The sequence below is a fragment of the Euleptes europaea genome, chromosome 3 (assembly GCF_029931775.1).
Source record: "Euleptes europaea isolate rEulEur1 chromosome 3, rEulEur1.hap1, whole genome shotgun sequence".
NCBI classification, from domain to species: domain Eukaryota; kingdom Metazoa; phylum Chordata; class Lepidosauria; order Squamata; family Sphaerodactylidae; genus Euleptes; species Euleptes europaea.
Genome location: NC_079314.1, coordinates 108,794,720 through 108,815,718, shown reverse-complemented (window position 1 = coordinate 108,815,718; position 20,999 = coordinate 108,794,720). Strand labels below are relative to the sequence as shown.

At 45.9% G+C, this 20,999-nt stretch overlaps 1 protein-coding gene across 3 annotated transcripts in view; it reads left to right on the top strand.

The window, feature by feature from the left end:
• EPS8 (epidermal growth factor receptor pathway substrate 8) overlaps nt 1-20,999 on the top strand; it is an 81,234-nt gene that overhangs the window by 1,529 nt on the left and 58,706 nt on the right. For all 3 annotated transcript variants that reach the window (XM_056846224.1, XM_056846225.1, XM_056846223.1), the window contains exons 2-3: nt 4,838-4,905; nt 17,147-17,214. In XM_056846224.1, coding sequence (XP_056702202.1) covers nt 4,838-4,905; nt 17,147-17,214 — 136 coding nt within the window. The remainder of the gene's footprint in view (nt 1-4,837; nt 4,906-17,146; nt 17,215-20,999) is intronic.

Below are 20,999 nucleotides of genomic sequence, written 5' to 3'. Positions count from 1 at the left end.
ACCAATGAGGAAGTGGAGTGTTTACGTGACTTCTCAGCTCTGTGTATTGGATTGCAACCAGGGCCTTCAGACTGGTTGATGGAGTACTCAAGTGGTGGTGAAAGACACCAGGGCTTTAGGTACCTGGAATTCTGTTTATGCAGGCCTCAGAGCCTGTGATTGAAAGGCAGTATGAGGCCTCTTGATTGACCAGTCCTGGTATAAATATGAAGAGCCAGACCTTCTGCCCTTGCTTGGTCAAAAGAGCTGTACCTTCTTCCTGCTGTTCTGCAGGCTCCAGTTCTTCCAGCCTGAGTTTTAGGTAGGATTAACATAAAAACATAAGAAAGGCCCTGCTGGATCAGACCAAGGCCCATTAAGTCCAGCAGTCTTTTAACACAGTGGTCAACCAGGTGCCTCTGGGAAGCCCACAAGCAAGTCGACTGCAGCAGCATTGCCCTGCCTGTGTTCCAAAGTACCGGATATAATATGCATGCTTTTCTGAACCTGGAGAGAATAGGTATGCATCATGACTAGTATCCATTTTGACTAGTGGCCATGAATAGCCCTCTCCTCCATGAGCTTGTCCACTCCCCTCTTAAAGCTGTCTAAGTTGGCAGCCATCACCACATCCTGGGGCAGGAAGAACACACCCTCTGGGTCTGACTTCAGGCTCAGCCACCAGCCGCATAGCCTGACCCTGGTAAAGGTCACCCTTCGGACTCTCAGACATATCTGATTTCAGGGGTCAGAAGATAATGCTGTACTTTCAGTTTATGAACAACTGAACCCGTAACAGCAGATAACGCGCTATCCCGTCAGTTTCCAGGAGCAACTTTCTGTCCTTGGAAAGCTTCTAATGGGATATTTTTGTTCTTATTTAGTAGAGGAGAGTTTATGACTTGCGGTAATCTGCATACATTTAGACAAAGTTTTAATGTTGTTTGTTCAAGCTGAAGGCAATGCATAATTTATTTGTTTTTGTGTGGTTTTTTTTTTTTAAAGCAGGTTAAAAGCTTGTTTGGCTTTTAAGCCTGGGCAATTTAGGGTTTCTTCCGTTTTTGAGAGCATTGTTAGATTTAATATAGCTCTTTTTTTGGGCTGGTATTGATTATATATTCTAATGAATATGCGGCACAGTGAGCCTGTCTTCTGATTGTCCTGTTGTGTTGGGTGATGCAGTTAGCATATTTTTATTGAATACCTGGGTGTCTCAAATACATTAAAATGCTACTGTATAAATGCCAAATTATACTTTCAGAAAATATCAGTTTTGAAGATAAAAACATACATATCTGTGACATTCTGAAATTGTAATGTGTGTGTGTTATATAAAACAGGTGGGAACCCGCAAGGACTTGCGGGAGGCATCTCGTTTCCCCCTCCCCCATTATTTCCTCTTTCCCTTTCCTGAGAGCCCCCATAACCTCTCCCCTTTTCCTGCTTCCTTCTCTTTTTCCCAACCTACATTTATCTGCCCCTCTGTCTGCAGCATTCCCTCCCTTCTCCATAGGGTTGCCAGGTCTGCCTCCTCCAGCGGGAGGTTGTTGTCGACAGTGGGTCACTTTGGGTTTAAAACTGGAAGTTCCACCTCGCAAAGGGCCTTTACCTCTTTGTTTGAGTGGTAAAGCGGCCCTTTACCACTCAAACTAAGAGGTATAAGGCCCCTTACAAGGCGGCACTTCCAGTTCTGAACTGGAAGTGATGCACGCGGTATGCATGCGTGCATATTTGCCCGCCGACCCTCAGGTGGTCGGCAGGCAGAGGGGTAAATTGCCAGGGGTTTGCCCGCCACCAGTGGGCACCTGGCAACCCTGCCTCCCCAGTAGCCTCTACTTAGGAAAACCATGGCCAGTTGTTTGGTTGTGGCCACTGGGCCAGGCCACTTGCATGGTAGGGAGCCCTCGAGGGCTTGTGGGGGGGCACCACATGATTCCCTGTATACCCCTCCCTGCATTATTTCCCCTTCCACTCCTTCTAGCAACCGCCATATCGTCTCCCCTTTCCCTGCCTCATTCTCTCCTTTTCAGCAATTCCTGGGGTTGCCAGGTCCCTCTTCGCCACCAGTGGGAGGTTTTTTGGGAGGAGCCTGAGGAGGGAGGGGTTTGGGGAGGGACTTCAATGCCATAGAGTCCAATTGCCAAAGCGGACATTTTCTTAAGGGTAACTGATCTCTATCAGCTGGAGATCAGTTGTAATAGCAGGAGATCTCCAGCTAGTACCTGGAGGTTGGCAACCCCAGCGATTCCCCATCCTACCTTTTATCTGCCTCCCGTCTTCAGCTATATTTATCTACCTCCCATCTTCAGCTTTATTTATTTCATTTATATCCCACCTTTCTCCGGAGTGGAGATTGAAGCAGCTTACGTTATTCTCTCTTCTTTACCCACACAATAACCCTGTGAGATAAGTTTGCCTGAAAGTCTGCGACTGGCCCAAAAGTATCCAGTGAGCTGCCACAGCCAGATGGAGATTCAAACCTGGGTCTCCCAGACCCTACTTTGAAGCTCTAATTGCTACACCCACACTAGCTTTCATAAGGTAGCTGCTGTTGAACAGTAGCAAGCAGCTAGGCCTAGTAGAGTCATGCAGATCGGGTGGTATCAAGTAACCCAGACGTTTGCTGCCCGGCCTGGTGTTGCCAACCTCCAGGTGGGACCTGGAGATCTCCCAGAATTACAACTGGACTCCAGATGACAGAGATCTGTCCCCCTGTAGGGTGGACTCTATGACAGCTCTACGAGGGCTGAGGCTTCTCCCCTCCCTAAACCCTGTCCCCCCAGACTCCACACCAAATTCTCCAGGAACATTTTAACCTGGAGCTGACAACCCTAGCCAGGCCTGGCCCCCGTGAGTCCTCCCTAAAAGGCTAAAATAGACCTGGAAAACGTCCTGTTCCCTCCCCCCTGCCTTTCCCCCCCAGAAACTCCAAGCTTGGGATGCTGTGGTTGCCTAGCAACAGCCACTGAGGGAATCAGTTGCTTAGAATCATACAGTTGGAAGGGGCCATTTAGGCCATCTGTAGCTTAAAGCTACAGGCACTCCTTTTATCATTTAGGGGTTTTTTACACACACACACATACACACAATATTTTAAAAAAAGGTTTTACATTTTCCTGCAAACCTGCCCCTTCGCAGGTTTGTAGAAAGATCACCGCTCCAATCATCGGAGTTAAGTATCCAAAGATTTAGCCGACTTGGCTATTAGTACAACAAGATGACACAACACAAGCCTTTATTGGCATATAAAAGGAAGAACATACATTTGGGTAAAACTGAGTATTGGCTATTAGTATATAGATTGTATCAATTATTTCAGAAATGCGGATTTTCTAAGCTTCCTAAATCCATTTAAATCATGCCATACTTTCTTAATGTTTGATTTCTCTCCCCGCCCTTAACGTTAGTACGGCAAGTCTCAAGCAAAATAAATCAAAAGCCCAGCAGTACCTTGAAGACTAATAGCATTTATTTCAATATGAGCTTTTGTGAGTCATCGCTCACTTCTTCAGATAGATGTGTGAAGGGAAAGCCATGCTGAGAGATCAGACAGGCAAAAGCACACATGTGCTGAAAGTAACACCCGCATCTACACCTACTCTAATACAACTAGTTGGTATTGCTAGTTAGTGCCCAGGGGGTTTCTCAAACAGAGAACTGCTAAGCCATAGAGCAGATCCTTTTTTCTTTTTTCTTTTTTACAAATGGAGATGCCTTCCAAAAGCAATTTGCAATATGGCCTTAGGGTTCTCATGTTCGAGGGGGGGGGGAAATACCACTGGGCATGCCCAGCTCCTTGTTGTGCATCTAAAATAGCTCTTTTGATTCTGGCCATCCATACATATGCTCGTTGCTTCCGATGGGTTGTGATGAACTCTCCTCAGTGAAGATGATAGGCAATATAACTCCCTTACATAGGATTTAGCAAGGGCTTTTAGTTTTAGTTTTATCCATGGCTACTAGTCAAAATGAATACTAGTCATGATGCATACCTATTCTCTCTACGTTCAGAGGAGCATGCCTATTGTATTAGGTGCTGTGGAACACAGGCAGGACAATGCTGCTGCAGTTGTCTTGTTTGTGGGCTTCCTGGAGGTACCTGGTTGGTCACTGTGTGAATAGACTGCTGGACTTGATGGACCTTGGTCTGATCCAGCATGGCCTTTCTAAACACCTATGCCCATATAAATGACGGTTGAGATAACTCAAAAGACTAGTCTTCTATTAAAGACTAGTCTTTTGAGTTATCTCAACCGTCATTGTACGTGTCATTTGAGAGTGTCTAATTGAACCCCCTGTGGTCTATCTGCTTTGAAACTGCGCATCATTCTTCCATGCGGGCTGAGGAAGCAATGGTTCGAAACGAGGAATAAAACATCCGGAGTTCTCGTTCCTGCACTTCTGGGCAAGTTTACAACCCTGAATTCTTCCTCTTCTGAGCAAGCTACAACAACATCTACAACCTCAGATTTGGGCAGGTTTCAGCTGCTCCAGCTTTGTTTCAGCTTGTTGTGATACACACTCATGAACTTGGGAGCTCAGAGTATTTAGAGTGTAGAGTGTCTTCTATTTATGTTATTAAATTCTGTAATTTGAGTGTATGAGTAATAATATGGTTATTGATTCTGAGATACTTAGTTGTTGATGCCATCGTGCTGTTTTGTTTCATACTATTGAGAGTTTCAGCATAGGTGTTCGATTTTGGTATCTTGTGCAATTCGCAGCATCCTGAACTCTGTGCTCAGTAACAACCTAATCTCCGAATGCATTTTATCTTCCGTAATGAGTTCATCCCATAGGATACAATGGTAGATTTATTTGGCAGAGCCTACACATCAAAATCTTCTTTGTTTTGCAGTGGATATGGGTCACCAACATTTGCACCAAGCGACCAGAGTTCGAAAACGAGCGCAAAAGCTTTGTACGGTAAGACTCACCTAGCTGATGCATAGCTAAAGTTCTGGTGTCATGGATAGACAGTCTTTATGTGTCTTTGTGGAGAGCATTTTCACCTGTTTCGCGCAGCGGCGTGGAAAGCTCATGAACAGGGCCAGAGAGGCCAAAGTCTCCCCTCCCTGTTTCCCATTGGCAGCAGGTATTCAGAGATATGCTGTCTTGGAACTAGGAATTTCCATTTAGCCATCATGGCTTATAGCCATTAATAGGCCCTCTCTTCTTGGAAATTGTATACTTTGTTTTAAGCCTTCTAAAATTTGGGGCAGTCACTGCATTACCTACCTCTGTCTCTCCCACACCCTTTTGGTTTTTGATGGCATGGGTTTGCACCTGCCTTTGAAATCTCCAGCAATGGTTCTGTTGATTAAGCGCCATCTTTGTATTTAACTTATTATTATCTGTTTTAATAGTGACTATCTGTTTAAAGTAATCAAGAGATGTATTGATTTTAATATTTTGTTGTAATGAATTGATGTAACCAGCCCTGAGCCCAGCCTTGGTTGGGGATTGAGGGCGGGCTAGACATTGAATAAATAATAAAATAATAATGATAATCACGTGTCAGTGTGCTCCGCAAGTTAACTATGCATTTTCTGTCAAAATGCTTTCTTTTGTCTGCCCTGCATCTGCCGCTTGTCAGCGTCACAAATTCTTGGATTTGGGGAGAACGAGAGAACCTCCCTCTATTTGCTGGTATTTGTTAGTTTGTCTTTAAAGTGGTAACACTGAAATAATGGTAGGGGTGATGTGTATGATGGCGACAGTAGACAGCTGAGGGTTTATCCAGGTGGTACCAGATACGTAGACCCTGGCCCATATCCCTCACGGTCCACAGTGGATAATCACATCTTGTTTAACGGAGTAGGAGACCAAGTCATAACCTGTGATCAGAAACTGCAGACACCTAGAGCAGGGGTGTCAAACATGCAGCCCGTGGGCTGCATTGGCTTTTCTCCATCCCACGGAGCCAAAGCAGCCAGCTGCCCCGGGGCATTGCACGCCCACCCAGCAACCCTCCCCTGTCCCACCTGGCTGTACTATTAAGCAACCAGGTACCACCTATTGCTCCCCCAGGTAGGAAGGAAGGAGAAAGGCATTGGTTTTTATATGCTCACTTTCTCTACCACTTAAGGGAGACTCAAACTGGCTTACAATCATCTTCCCTTCCCCTCCCCACAACAGACACCCTGTGAGGTAGGTGGGGCTGAGAGTATGTGACTAGCCCAAGGTCACCCAGCTGGCCTTATGTGTAGGAGTGGGGAAACCAACCTGGTTCACCAGATTAGCCTCCGCCGCTCATGTGGAGGAGTGGGGAATCAAACCCAGTTCTCTAGATTAGAGCCCACCGCTCCAAACCTCCGCTCTTAATCACTACACCACACGGGACCAAAGCCATGAAAGGCTCTGTATATGATAGCCAATACCTTAAATTGTACCCAGTACCTTCAGTTGGACCCAATGGAGCATCTACAGATTGGGAATAATATGCCTGCTCCGTCTAGTTCCTGATAACAGCTGAGCTCTAGCACAGGTTTTGCAGTGTCACTGTTTAAAAAAAAAAGATATTCTGTGCACTTTAGAACTGAGTGTGAGATGCTGCCTGGAAGAAGTCAGTAGCCTCTGATAAAGATTTTTCCTGCCATGAAATTCTAGCTTGTCAAAGAGTTTGGCTGTGTGGCTTTTTACAAACACACACACACAAATTGTAGCCTATGCAGGCTCTATGGAGACGGTTTCGCGCGCAGACAGGATAATGGTTTGACGTGTTACTTTTTGTGTTGCACTGTCAGCAGAAGCACAAAAGAGAGAACAAGAGGTGGCATGCAGCTGTTATGTCGGGGACTTTGTGTTCGGCATCAGAGTACAAGGTGCAGAGCGTAGTAGTTAGCGACGAGCTGTGCTTGAAGGTTGCTTTGCGATTGCTCTAGCAAGGTGGTCAGGTTGGGTTCTGGGTTGCGCCACTTCAGGTCATAGGGGGCGGCACACATCAGTCGGGGCTCCTCTATGCAAAATAAAGTGTTACAGTCCAGCCACAGGTTTGCATCTTCAGTGAGGACTATGCCTTTGAGATGAGAGGGAACAGAAGATGGGTAAGCCAAAACCCCAGTCCTCGTCACTGAAAAGGGTTCGGTGACAAGACCCTCTCACCATAGCTACTTTTGCCTTTGAATGTAAGTAGAAAGACTGGATTTGGCCCAGAGGTGGCATTTCCACTCCCAATGCCAGAATTCAGGAAAGCAGGATACCTTTCCCAGTCTTCACATGCAGGCAGAAAAAGAATAATTAAGGATCCTTATTTTTTGCATTAGTACAACTTTACATGCATTAAGGAGCTTAGATGCTCTGATAGGATCTAGTAAGGAAGGGCCATTAAAAGATAATTGCCAACATAAAAAGCGGATCGTAAATCAATGTACTGTTTGTTCCCAAGATTTACAGTGATTGTTTAATTGGCTGGCAAGTAACAACTGAATCATTGCTGCTTCGAAAGCTGTCCTGGGGACACTTGTCGACTATTAATTGAGTTCTTGAGATTTAATCATTGGTTGCCGTTGATTGCAGCACGCTTTGGGGCGTGATTTTAGAGTCCAATGGAAGTTTGGTTTTAAGCCCCAGCATGTTGAGCGATGGGGTTCTGTTTGCCTATGGTAAATTGGGGGTATCTGCAGGCTGACCTAGCGATAAGTTGTCAGCAGGAAGGAAAGCCTTGCTAGGACTGTCTTTGTGAATGCCGATCACAGGGAAAGAGGCAGGAAGTTAATTGCCCCAGGAAAGGGAATCAGGAGAAATGGGAACCCCGCTGAAAACAGGTGCAAAGATCTGATGTGTGTTGGCTGCACGCAGTATGTGGCAGATACTGTTTGCTGCACATAACGCTATTTGTTTCACTGATATTTCCCTTAAAGCTTGGATAACATACCTGAATTTTAAGGCATCCGCCCACACTTTACTAGGGAGCCCTGGCCCAGTTTGGGTTTGTAAGAAGAAACCTGTGAGCGTGGGTGGGTGGCCTGGAAGTGAGCAGGGAGCCAAGAAAGGAAAGGAAACCCCAGAGTAGCTCATTCTGTGCCTGAGCCAGGTCAAAGAACTGCTTTATTGGGTCAGGCAGAATTATATCGGTCCCTTGTGTCACCAGATCCTTAAAGAACTGGAAGCTGCAATACCACCCTCTGGCCACTTGCAGTGGTGGCACTGTGGTGCAAGAATGACCGGGGGTTGCCACCATAGTTGGTGTTGCTGTTGGGGCCAAGGGAAAAAACGCATGGTCACTTTAGCCTCCTTTATTCTCTGTTTCAGCTAGGATTCAGCCAGGATCGAACTCACCTTCGGCGAAACGCATGCATTCGATCCTGGCTGAATCCTGGCTGAAACTGGGAATAAAGGAGGCTAAAGCGACCATTCTTTTTCGCCCCAAGACAGCCTCTGAGATAAGGAATGATCAGTCCCGTGTATCCCTTACAGTGTTTCCTTCTGATGAGTCACTAGAACAGGGGTGTCAAACATAAGGCCCGCGGGCTGGACCCAGCCCCTTGAGAGCTCTTATCCGGCCTGCGAGCCAGCCGAGGCAGCCACCTCCCCCGACTCTCAATCTGGGCTGGCGAGGCATGGCCCGGCCCAAGTGACATTTATGTCATATCAGGCCCTCATAACAATTTGAGTTCGACACCCCTGCACTAGAGACTGCCGAATGGGAAAAGGATAGCACTGTTTTCTCTGTCTCTTTGCATGCACCCATTAGTTCCTTCTCAAGTGGACATAAGAGCTTCCAGTTCAGAATAAACCTAGCCTTGAGCACAGTCCCTTGGTTGTTTTCCCAACCCGGGTCCCTTAATTCCTCTGTGTGTGTGTGTGTGTGTGTGTTAATTGCCTTCAGGTCGCTTCCAGCTCACGGCAACCCTATGACCTCCAATGTCCTCCAAAACGTCCTATCTTTAACAGCCTTGCTCAGATCTTGCAAACTGAGGGCCGAGGCTTCCTTTATAGAGTCAGTCCTTCTCTTGTTGGGTCTCCCTCTTTTCCTGCTGCCTTCAACTTTTCCTAGCGTGACTGTCTTTTCCAGTGGCCCTTGTCTTCTCATGATGTGACCCAAGTACGATAGCCTCAGTTTAGTCATTTTAGCTTCTAGGGTCAGTTCAGGCTTGATTTGATGTATAACCCACTGATTTGGTTTTTTTGGTAGTCCACGGTATCTGTAGCACTCTCCTCCAACACCACATTTCAAAGGAATCTACTTTCTTCCTATCAGCTTGATTCCTAGTTCCTGCTATTAGTTCTGTGCGATAGTGGTGGCTGTGTTCAGATTATCTGCTCAGGTGCGTCCTTGGGTCCTGTTCTCCAAGTTCTTGTCACCCTAATTCAACTCGTATTTAAATTCAACTTGAAATTTAGAATGGCAGTCTTAAGGACCATTCCACACATTATGGACGCATCTAAGTGGGCACTTAGAAAAGTAATCATCTGAATGGATTCACAAGTTATTAGACTTTTCTTCGCTGTCAAAACTAACACACCTGATGAAAAAGAATTTGCTGGATGATTTTAAGATGAAATGGCAACCAATATATGATAAATATCTATCTGTGCCAAATATTATTGCTAGATGTAGGATATAGGTACAGGTTATTAGCTGGTATTTAGTATCAGGAAATGATAACTTCAGCCAAAGGTTAGATTCAAGGCTACAAATTCATATTGTGGTGTCAGAGTGTGGTTGATTACTTATTATCTACTAAGTAGTTTTAAATATCACATCATGCATAGAACTCCATAAGGGAAGGGCAATATATTATAGGGCACTATTAAGACATAGTTCTAGAATTTTAAGGGTGAGATTGAAGCTGGTGTATGAACGTATTACTTTGTTAACGCTTGGACGCAGACATGTGTTTGTCTTCTTCCTTTTTAACCCTTTTTTGTTTCTGTATCCCATTATATAAAATAAAAAAATATAATTAAAAAAAGAAAAGAAAAGTGAATGCAGAAAATGCATGTTGGTAAGCCCGTGTAAATGCAGGTACACTTCTCAAGGAGCTGCAGGTAACTGTTGCTCCCTGTTGAGTTTATGTTTAGTGGCAAACCAGAGTTCACCTGTCTGTAACAAGTAAAATAGCCCTCACAAAAGGCCTCAGAGTTATGCTTTCCATATGGAGAAATATGTTCCTTCTCTTTGCCTTCTTTACTGCTATGCAGCAACAAATTTTCCATAGAAAGCCAGGCCATCAGGACTTTTGCCCTGTCAGAATTGAAATAATTAATCAGTATTGGATTGAACCAGACTTCGCCTTTTTTTGATCCCCTTACTTTGTCAGGAGCAGATGGATTTTATTTCTTCAGATCCTCGTCGAAGCAAAAAAACAAGAAAGGTACCAAAAGACAGCAGAGCAGGCTGCCGTATGCATGCGTGTGCGTGTGTGTTCAAATACATACAAAGAAAAATGCTGCAAAAGCGGAAATGTTGTCAACCGTCTGAAACGATCAAAGGATCCTCGCGGTGGGCCTTCAGCATAATGAACAAATTAGCATTAAGCATATTCCGGGACGCCCTGCTGTCTGTTCCTCGGGGCGTCGCTGCCTTGTGAACTCCGCAGCGTTACCGCACTTCGCAGTCGTTGCTGCCCCTCCAATCTTTCAATCAGATTGCAAACACAAGAGTCACTTCCATGAATAATTTGTGCTTTCCCTCTTCCTTCCCCTTCCCCCCCCCCAAAGCCTTCAACAATGAGTTAATAATGAATTTGGAGAGTGTCTCTTGTAATGAATTATGCGGAAGGCATTTCTGCGGGAGAACCTTTATGGCTAAGGGGAACGAGGTCTCCTTCTATCGCGGGCAATAGCTCAACCCCTCCGGTCTTCTGTTGCTGCCCTGGGCAGCTGCAGGAGCGAAAGGGTTTGTGTAACCAGAAGTGACATCGCAGCAACTGCACGCCTTGCCGAGAGCTTCCGGGAGTTGCTAGCCCTTGGCTGGCAACCCTATTTATGGCCTGTACTTCCATGACAGAGATAAATAAAGCTTCTTAGGGGAGGCCAAGACAAATTTCTTTGGCTCTGCAAGTCAGCCCAGAAACTTAGGAGCCGGACTCATTTTTTTTTTTTTAGCCTTTGGCGTTTTATATTTGAATGACCCTGTTTTCTTATGATTCCTACCACAAAACCTAATCCCGACCTCCTCACAATTTCTAGCCATTTTATTAAAGCGATAATGAAAGCAATTGCCAGCGTGGTGTAGTGGTTAAGAGCTGTGGTGTGGAGCGGTGGACTCTGATCTGGAGAACCGGGGTTTGATTCCCCACTCCTCCACGTGAAGCCAGCTGGGTGACCTTGGGCTAGTCACAGCTCCCTTAGAGCTCTTTCAGCCCCACCTACCTCACAGGGTGTCTGTTGTGGGGAGGGGAAGGGAAGGTGATTGTAAGCCGGTTTGATTCTTCCATAAGTGGTAGAGAAAGTCAGCATATAAACTCTTCTTCTTCTGCTTCTTTTCCTTTTTCTGTTTCTTCTGCTTCAATGTTGTGTATTAGTAAACAAGTTGTTGGCCTGCCAAATTGGCAACGGAGGGAAGTCTCGTCTCCCCCCTTTCCCTCTTCTCTTCCCATTCCTCAATCGGCTCCTTCTTCTTCCCCGACCTTCTTGCTGGCCAGACCCCCAATCAGTTGGGTGTCAAAGGTGAAGGGATGGACGGGTGGAGCTGAAATTTGGGACAGGCTTCTCCATTCTCTCCAGTCAGCAGGTGGGCAGTGGTGATGGTGATTCTCGCTAAAACAGCATCTGGAGAACACAGGCAAAACTCACAAAAACACGCGGGGAGAGCGAGGCGACCTCTGACTGTCGGGAAAGGCATGTATAATCAAAACGAAGCGCCGGACCAATCGGCGGGGTGACCATGAGGGCAACAGCCCTGCATAAATGGCTCATGAAAGCCCAAGGCAACTGTCATGGTACAGTGGTCATGCAACATGATAAGAGATGCGCACGTCTGCTGAAACAGCACCAGTGTGTGTCAGTCACCCTGGTAATGATGGGCAGGCATGCCCAGGCTCAAATAGGAAAGGGCCCAGCTGTTAAAAGCAGCAATGGAGAACTCTCAAGAAACCCAAAGTACACCCCGCCGGGAGTTGTAAAATCATTTGTAACTCCACAGACTTCCCTGTGGTCCAGAAGTCCGTGAACCCCCAAACTGTCTTATTTCTGGTAGTCCCTGGTGTGTTGCGTATGGTTCCTGACTCTGGGTTGGGAAATTCCTGGGGATTTGGGAGCAGGGAGGATGGGCTTTGGGAGGGGAGAGCCCTTGGTTGGGTATAATATCCTAGTGTCTGACCTTCAAAACATCCATTTTCTCCAGGGGAGCTGATCTCTACAGTCTGTCAATCGTAATTCTGGGAAATCTCTAGGCCCCACTTAGAGGTTGGCAACCCTATGTGACTGTGGCTGTTTGAAAGATAGAATGGGGAGAAGACGTTTGTGTCTATGTATATCTCTTCCATAGTAGTAGAAGAAGAGTTGGTTTTTATATGCTGACTTTCTCTACTACTTAAGGAAGAATCAAACTGGCTTACAATCACCTTCCTTCCCCCTCCCTACAACAGGCACCCTCTGAGGTAGGTGGGGATGAGAGAGTTTAGAGAGATCTATGACTAACCCAAGGTCACCCAGCTGGCTTCATGTGTAGGAGTGGGGAAACAAATCCAGTTCACCAGATTAGTGTCCACCGCTGCTCATGTGGAGGAGTAGGGAATCAAACCTGGTTCTCCAGATCAGACTCCACCGCTCCAAACCACTGCTTTTAACCACTACACCACGTATTGTCCTCTGGCTTCAGTTGAGAAGCTCTGCCTCTAGGGCTATGAAGAAAAGTTTACAGTCCATCCTGTTCAGAATAATGTTTTCCGTTAAGCCAAAACAAGAGGTTCTCTTCATGGATGTTGAAAAATGTGTGGAACATATATATTTCCCTATTGGTAAAAAACCGGAAAGCAAAATGCTTTCAATATGATTTTTTCCCCATTTGCAGCATTAAGTGTTCCTCAAAAGAACAGTTGAAGTTATCTGTGAGGAGTTGGTTGGTGTGGCCTTCTTCCTGCTTTGCTCTGCTTTGGGTGTCATTCTCAGACTCTTTTTATATTACTCTCTGGTTTTATTTTCAGCACTTCTGAGGAAACAGTAGTAAATTAGATCTTATATTTCATAACTCGTGGTCCTGGGAGTTATTTTAATTGGTTAGATTACCTCTCGTTTGCAGGCTGTGTTGATCAAGATTTGATCAAGATTGGAAGGCATTCGTTGAATTTTGTCAGGAATCACCTCAGGGGCAAACTCAACACTAAACCATCCAAGTAAAGGTCTAAATGGGAATTGCTCACTTCTACACCACAAAAGCTGAGCAAGGCCTGACCTGAAGAAGAATAATTGGTGTTTATACGCCGACTTTCTTTTTTATATGCCGACCACTTAAGGGAGACTCATACCGGTTTACAATCACCTTCCCTTCTCCACTCTGTGAGGTAGGTGGGGCTGAGAGAGCTCTAACAGAGCTGTAACTTGCCCAAGGTCACCCAGCTGGCTTCGTGTGGAGGAGTGGAAGCACCTGGGTGGGGCACGGTCTGGAGAACATATGAAATCCTTGGAAGAAGACCACAGTTACTAAACGAAGTGGTCCAGGAGTCATTACTTCTGCCAGGGAATCATGGGGAGTGCAGGTCTCTGTGAGAGAGCTAAGAATTCCTAGTTAACAGCATCCCATCACCAGAGATGTTTGGACAAAGAAGAAGAAGGAGAGTTGGATTTTATATGCCGACTTACTCTACCACTTAAGGGAGACTCAAACCGGCTTACAATCCCCTGCCCTTCCCCTCCTCACAAGACACCCTGGGAGGTAGGTGGGGCTGAGAGAGCTCTAACAGAGCTGTGACTTGCCCAAGATCACCCAGCTGGCTTCATATGTAGGAGTGGGGAAACAAATCCAGTTCACCAGATTAGCCTCCGCCGCTCACGTGGAGGAGTGGGGAATCAAACCCGGTTCTCCAGATTAGAGCCCACCGCTCCACACCACCGCTCTTAACCACTACACAACTCTGGCTCTCAAAGCCAGGTCAGATTGGCATGAAATGTATATGTATATTTAGAAGAAGAGTTTCTTCAGATTTTCTCTACCTTTAAGGAGTCTCATAGCGGTTTACAATCTTCCCTATCTCTCCCCAGCTGGCTTCATGTGGAGGAGTGGGGAAACAAACCCGGTTCTCCAGATTAGAGCCATCGCTCTTAACCACTACGCCATGCTGGCTCGCTCTCTATAGATATATAGGACCATTTTCCATCCAGAAGACACCCCTGTTTAATTGCTTGTGGATCCATGTCACATAGGTACCCAGCAGTGCAATAGTGCGCAGCAATTCACTTGCACTACCAAATGTATAGTGTACGCCGATAATCCCAGCCAGCCCTACCCACCCTAATGTGCCACCTTGGTTCCCCTATGCCCATGCACCAACATCAAGTGTAAACATTCGGATGATAACCTACCAGACAATTCCACGTTCTCTTGTTTGCACTGGTCATACCCGTGGCAACTCTACGGTGCTTTTCTGAGCCTTTTTCTTTATTTTTGGATGTAGCCAAAATGGTTTCTGTAACCTTCTCCATATTGCTGTGTGGTAAAATTGCAGTCTGGGGAGATCTGAAAGACTCGACAGTAGAAAAGCCCATTGTCTCAGGGGATCAAATGGAGAACCAGCCCCCTCTGAAGAGGCTGCATCCTACTCGTTCATTTGGGAATCCTTTTTGTATAGTCGTATGGTTTTGATTCCAAAGGGTGTTCATACACACTCGGGGCACCTTGCGTTATCATCCGAACGCGAAGCAATGCGACAAAATCTTTTGCAGCTTCCTTTAGCATAGCTTTTGGCTTGATGCTTTACTTCCAGTGGCGGTGCTTCCGTTTGTCATGTGCCAGCTTTCTTTAAGCGCCAGTAGTGACCGTGGATTTTGTGCAGAGAACTATATTTAGATGTCTCTCTCTGAAAATAATTTGCGGGGTTATATCTGCAAATAGCCCATTTGTATAGGAACAGTCTGTCATGTTCATCAACTGCATTTTGTAAGAGCTGCAATCAAGGATGCCACACATTGTGATCTTGTTGCTATTCTCAATTTTTATATGCGCAAGGGGGTTCAGAGAACGTTGCCTTGAGTTCAGGTCACTATGGGTTTCTGATGAACGTACACACCTTCTTCAATGGTTCCAGGTTGGGGTAGGCTTAGACTTATGGGTAAGCACCTTCCTTTTTAGATAAGCAGGGTCTTCTGACTTGAAACGGCATCAAGAGGGGAGGGGTTTCACTTAGATCCCCAGACTGGCCCTGTCTAGGTGGTGTGGTGGAAAGTGCCATCAAGTCACAGCTGACTTACAGTGACCCCATTGGGTTTTCAAGGCAAGAGAGGTGCTTTGCCACTGCCTGCCTCTGCATGGGCTGAGAGAGTTCTGAGAGAACTGTGACTGGCCCACGGTCACCCAGCAGGCTTTATGTGGAGGAGTGGGGATTCAAACCTGGTTCTCCAGATTAGAGTCCACCACCCTTAACCACTATACCACACTGGCAGGCAGTAAGTTCTTGCCTTAGCTCTTAAAATAACACATTAGTTTTTGTTTTAGGCACTTTCCTACTTTCCTACAACTTCCCAGGGTTTCAGCGGTTGAGGCCCTGAAGCTATGAAGGGAACGGCCACTCCAGTAGTGATAGCTTTCTTTCCACCTGAAGCTCTTTCTCGCAATCCTTTCCATACCCATCCGTTTGTGCCGTTGGAGAAGGCTTCATGCGCCATCTAAACAGCCAAGGAGGAAAGTCTAAGAGTCTCTTCGACCCATTCCTAGCTGATCAAGGGAGCCCAGCAGCGGCCTACTTGCAGCAGTGAATCCACCTTCTTCCATGGCTAGAGAAGGGTCAACATGCCATTGGAAGCACATTGTTCCAACAGCATCACTCAAAGGAGCATTACTGGTTCCTCCTCCCTGCCCTAGCTGGGAGTGAGGCACAGCAGCAGCTAGGCTACAGTTCCTGATCTGTGACTCAGTGGTGGAGCATCTGCTTGGCATGCAGAAATTCCCAGGTTCAATCCCCGGCATCTCTAGCTAAAGGGACTAGGTATGTAGGTGATGTGAAAGGTCTCTCTCTGCCTGAGACCCTGGAGAGCCGCTGCGGGTCTGAGTAGACAGTATTGACTCTGATGGACCAAGGGGCTGACTTAGTATAAGGCAGCTTCATGTGTTCATGCTGGTTTCATGGCAGCTGCCACCATTTTAGAAGGGGAGGAGAATGACTCGGGAGTGAGCAATATTATAAGAGGCTTCTGTATACTGATGGAAAGTAAAACAGTGTTAGTTGAACGTAAGTGCTACAGATTTCTTGTTACTATGGTTCCCTCCACCCCACATGCCCGTCAGTGTCAGATTAATGTCTTAGTCTGGTTGGGACGTCATAGCTAAGCCCTCAGAAATGAACCAAGGGTTCCATCCTCCCCGCGTTCTTGCCAGTTCAGTTTCTCTCTAATCTGGTTTGCACTAACAGTAGCTTCTTGTGGCATCTGGATTGGGGAAACTGTCGTTGCTGCAAACCAGAAATGGGTTTCTACTTGCAGTTTGGAGTTAAACTTGATGGTTAAGGGTGACCATAGTTTGCCTGATTTGGATGTCATGGCAGCCTATTCTTCCAGGGGATGGTCTGAAGTCTCATGTTTTGGAAACCTTGCTGAAGCTAAGCAGGTCCACATTTGGCCAGTGTCTGAATCTGAATTTGGACAGTGTCTGAATCTGAATTTGTGTCCTCTTCATTTAATCTTTGGAGAAAACTGGAGAATAATGTTCCGGTTCTGCTGGGTTTGTGACATACAACAATTCAACTGTTTTATGCTGAGACATCTTGAGAGCCATTGATAAGGTGCCTTGAGTTGCATGATGGGAGGCTGGCAGAAAGTAAATGACAGATTTTTTAAAAAGGGTCATTGAAAAGGAAGGAGAGAATAAGGGAGCCCGCTGCATGTTCCTGAGGACTAACCCATGGTTTGGCCATGACATCTGAACTAGGCTTGTGTGTGTAAAGGAGGCAGGAAGAGGACTGTTTGAAGGGTGGCTACCACAGAATAAATGGCAGTATCAACAAACACTGTGGAGCTTGTGATTTTACAAAATTTAAAGAGGGTAAATCTTGCTTCTCTTTTAAATCAGAGCAAAGAAAGAATTATGCACGTGACAGCGCCAGCAGCATCTCTGAAACGTCACAGTACCATGTGGAGGTAAGAAATTTTCTCCTTAAAAAAACAACGGGCTTAACAAATGGGAGTTAAGCACGGGTTCAGTCATGCCTGTCATGGGGCCCGCCAGTGTTTTTCCTGATGCCCACTTCTTTCTTTCTTGGGGAGGGGCCGTGGCTCAGTGGTAGAGCATCTGCTAGGCATGCAGAAGGTCCCAGGTTCAATCCCTGGCATATCCAGTTAAAGGGACCAGGCAAGTAGGTCATGTGAAAGACCTCTGCCTGAGACCCTGGAGAGCCGCTGCGGGTCTGAGTAGACAATACTGACTATGATGGACCAAGGATCTGATTCAGTATAAGGCCTGATGTGTTCATGTGAAGCAAAGAGCCAGTCCTGTCCTGTTTCCCACCTCTCTGAAGCAGAAGATGTTTCAGAGGATCCCATTGGCATTGCCTTTGTGTCTGCAGGGAGCAGTATCCACCATGGGAAAACACTTGGCTTGCAACAGCCCAACATTTTGTGTTTGACCCCAGCTCCCGTGGCTGTAGGGTTGCCTACACCTAAGTAGGGCCTGGAGATAATCCCACCATTACAACTGATCTCCAGACAATAGAGATAAATTCCCCTGGAGAAAATGGCCGCTTTGGAGACTGAACTCTGTGGTATTATGCCCTGCTGAGGTCCCTCCCCCAAATGCCACCTTCCCCAGGGTCCCCCCTAAAATCCAAACCTAGAGCTGGCAACCCTACTTGGCATCCATTTTGTGGCCTACCCACTGTTTGTTCTCAAAATCCCAAAAGTGCCCACAGGTTCAACAAGGTTCAGGTACCTCTATAATCTCTAGTTTATCTATGTGCTTACTACTTTCTACAGAATACTGTAGTATAGTAGAGAGTGTGTCAGACTTGGACAGGGGAGACTAGGGTTCAAATCTCTGCTCAGAAGAAGAAGAGTTGGTTTTTATGTGCCGATTTTCTCTAACTTTTAAGGAGAATCAAACCGGCTTACAAGCTCCTTCCCTTCCTCTCAACAGACACCTTGTGAGGTAGGTGGGGCTGAGAGAATTCAGAGAGAACCGTGACTAGCCCACGGTCACCCAGCTGGCTTCATGTGGAGGAGTGGGGAATCGAACCCGGTTCTCCAGATTAGACTCTACCACTCCTAACCACTACACCCCGCTGGCTCTCAGCTGAAATGGTGGATGTGAGGCTAGAATGAGCAAATGGACCTAATTGGCCACACTGAGCTCTGAAGTATTATCCCCAGGGTAATACTTAGTTCCATGTTTGACCCCTTTACCCCTTGAGGTAATCAAAGAAGACTTGATTTTTGTGTCCTCTTCATTTAATCTTTGGAGAAAACTGGAGAATTCTGGTTCCGCTAGGTCTATGACATAGACCAATGCAGTTGTTTTATGCTACCATATTTTTTACATCTCGATTACCTTTAGTAAAACAAAGTTGAAAGCATGTCATCTTTTCTGTAGCCTTCCCATGTTTTTTTTTAAGAAACAGGTATTTATATATATTTTTTAAATACCACAGTAGCCCTTTATTTACAGCTTTTGTCCAATAATTAATGCAGCAGCTAAAGCTATTGCACTTTGGATCATTATGCAAACCCTGAGGGGTTCCCATTGTATGTAACTGTTTCCTCTTCTGGTCTTGATGGGGAAAGAACAAGAAATAGGTTGGACTGCTGCTGATTGCAGCTTCATTCGGAAGACCTTTCAGAGGATGAGAAAACACTGCATTTAACACTGTAGTTGTCATTCTCCTCAGTCACGATGGCAAAAGCAGAGCTGAATATCTGGAAGCTTTTCCTCTCAAATTAGTGCCCCCTGTACTCAGAGTTAAGCTTTCCCAAAGCATTTTTAATCAGGCTGTCATCCTATCCAATTAGGGCTTCGGCCATGTTTGAGAGAACCCGTCAATTTCCATATTACGCATGATCAAGAAATAGCAGAGAGGTTAAAGCTGGTGAAAAGCAAAGGAAAGGTGCTATTGAGTAATTAATGAGGGGCTCTCAGCATCCCACCTTGGCCTAAATGTCATAGAATCATAGAATCATAGAGTTGGAAGGGACCACCAGGGTCATCAAGTCCAACCCCCTGCACAATGCAGGAAATTCACAACTACCTCCCCCACCCACACCCCTAGTGACCAGAAGATGGCCAAGATGCCCTCCCTCTCATCATCTGCCTAAGATCACAGAATCAGCATTGTTGACAGATGGCCTTCTAACCTCTTCTTAAAAACCTCCATGGAAGGAGAGTTTACCACCTCCTGAGGAAGCCTGTTCCACTGAGAAACTGCTCTAACTGTTAGAAAATTCTTCCTAATGTCTAGACGGAAACTCTTTTGATTTTTGATGTCTGCCCAGACAACAACAGGGCCTTTATGTGGTGTTACTTTTAATCAGAATGGTATGGAAACTAAGCTAGTTTCCACACAGAATTAAGGATGCCATAGTTCTTTTTTTGGCCTTTAAAGACCAGAACTAACTGGCCTTGGATTACCATTAAGGAAGGCCTTGAACACATGAAGCTGCCTTATACTGAATCAGACCCCTGGTCCATCAAAGTCACTATTGTCTACTCAGACTGGCAGTGAATCTCCAGGGTCTTGGGTAGAGATCTTTCTCATCACCTACTTGCCTAGTCCCTTGAACTGGAGATGCCGGGGATTGAACCTGGGACCTTCTGCATGCCAAGCAGATGCTCTACCACTGAGCCACAGCCCCTCTCCTTCTTCTCAGGAGTTCCTGTTGAGGAGTCCCCCAATATCTGAGAAATGGTATGTGACAGGTTCAGGACCTTTGTGGTTGTGCCCCCCCCCCCCATCTATGGAATTTTATCCTAGGGTTGAAACCACATGATATGTGTAGGATTGTGATTATATTCCCAGTGGTTTCTTGTAACAGAAGGCAGCCACAAGTACTGTGATTTAATGGGAGAGGGAGGAAGAGGGTGCTTCCCTTCATGCCATTCTCCTGCTAATAACTGCCTCGCCTCCCTGGCAACTGAGGACCCTATACTTTATCCTCTTGGCAGGTAAAAATAGTGTGGAGGTTATGGTGGCAACATAGAATGGGAAGGTTGAACATTCTCCCTCTCTTTGTGCTGATTCCCTCCTCTCACTTGAGGCACCCTCAGTTACATGTCATTTTAAAAAGTCATGAGAGAAAGATAATCAAGTGCATCTTTAGCGGATGTCCTCCTTTAGATTAAGGAGATGGCCATAATTTGTCAGAAGGATTCATCATGCCTAGAAATTCATTGACTCCATCTCATTATTTATTGACCGTGTTCTCAGATGGTTTAACTGTTCTTTATGGCATCTCAAAATAATTGAATATTTATGGATCATGTGTATTTAATCTCTTCAGCAGCCTAATTCCAGGCTGGGAAGTAGGTAAGAGTTAAATACAGAGAACAGATGCATTAAAAAGCATTGGGCTTTAATTGGTTTTTGTTTGTTTGTTTTCAAGCCACCTCGGAGACATAGAATCATAGAGTTGGAAGGGACCACCAGGGTCATCTAGTCCAACCCCCTGCACAATGCAGGAAATTCACAACTACCTCTCCCCCACACCCCCAGTGACCAGAAGATGGCCAAGATGCCTTCCCTCTCATCTGTCTAAGGTCACAGAATCAGCATTGCTGACAGATGGCCATCTAACCTCTTAAAAACCACCAGGGAAGGAGAGCTTACCACCTCCCGAGGAAGCCTGTTCAACTAAGGAACCGTTCTAACTGTTAGAAAATTCTTCCTAATGTCTAGATGGAAACTCTTTTGATTTAATTTCAACCCATTGGTTCTGGTCCA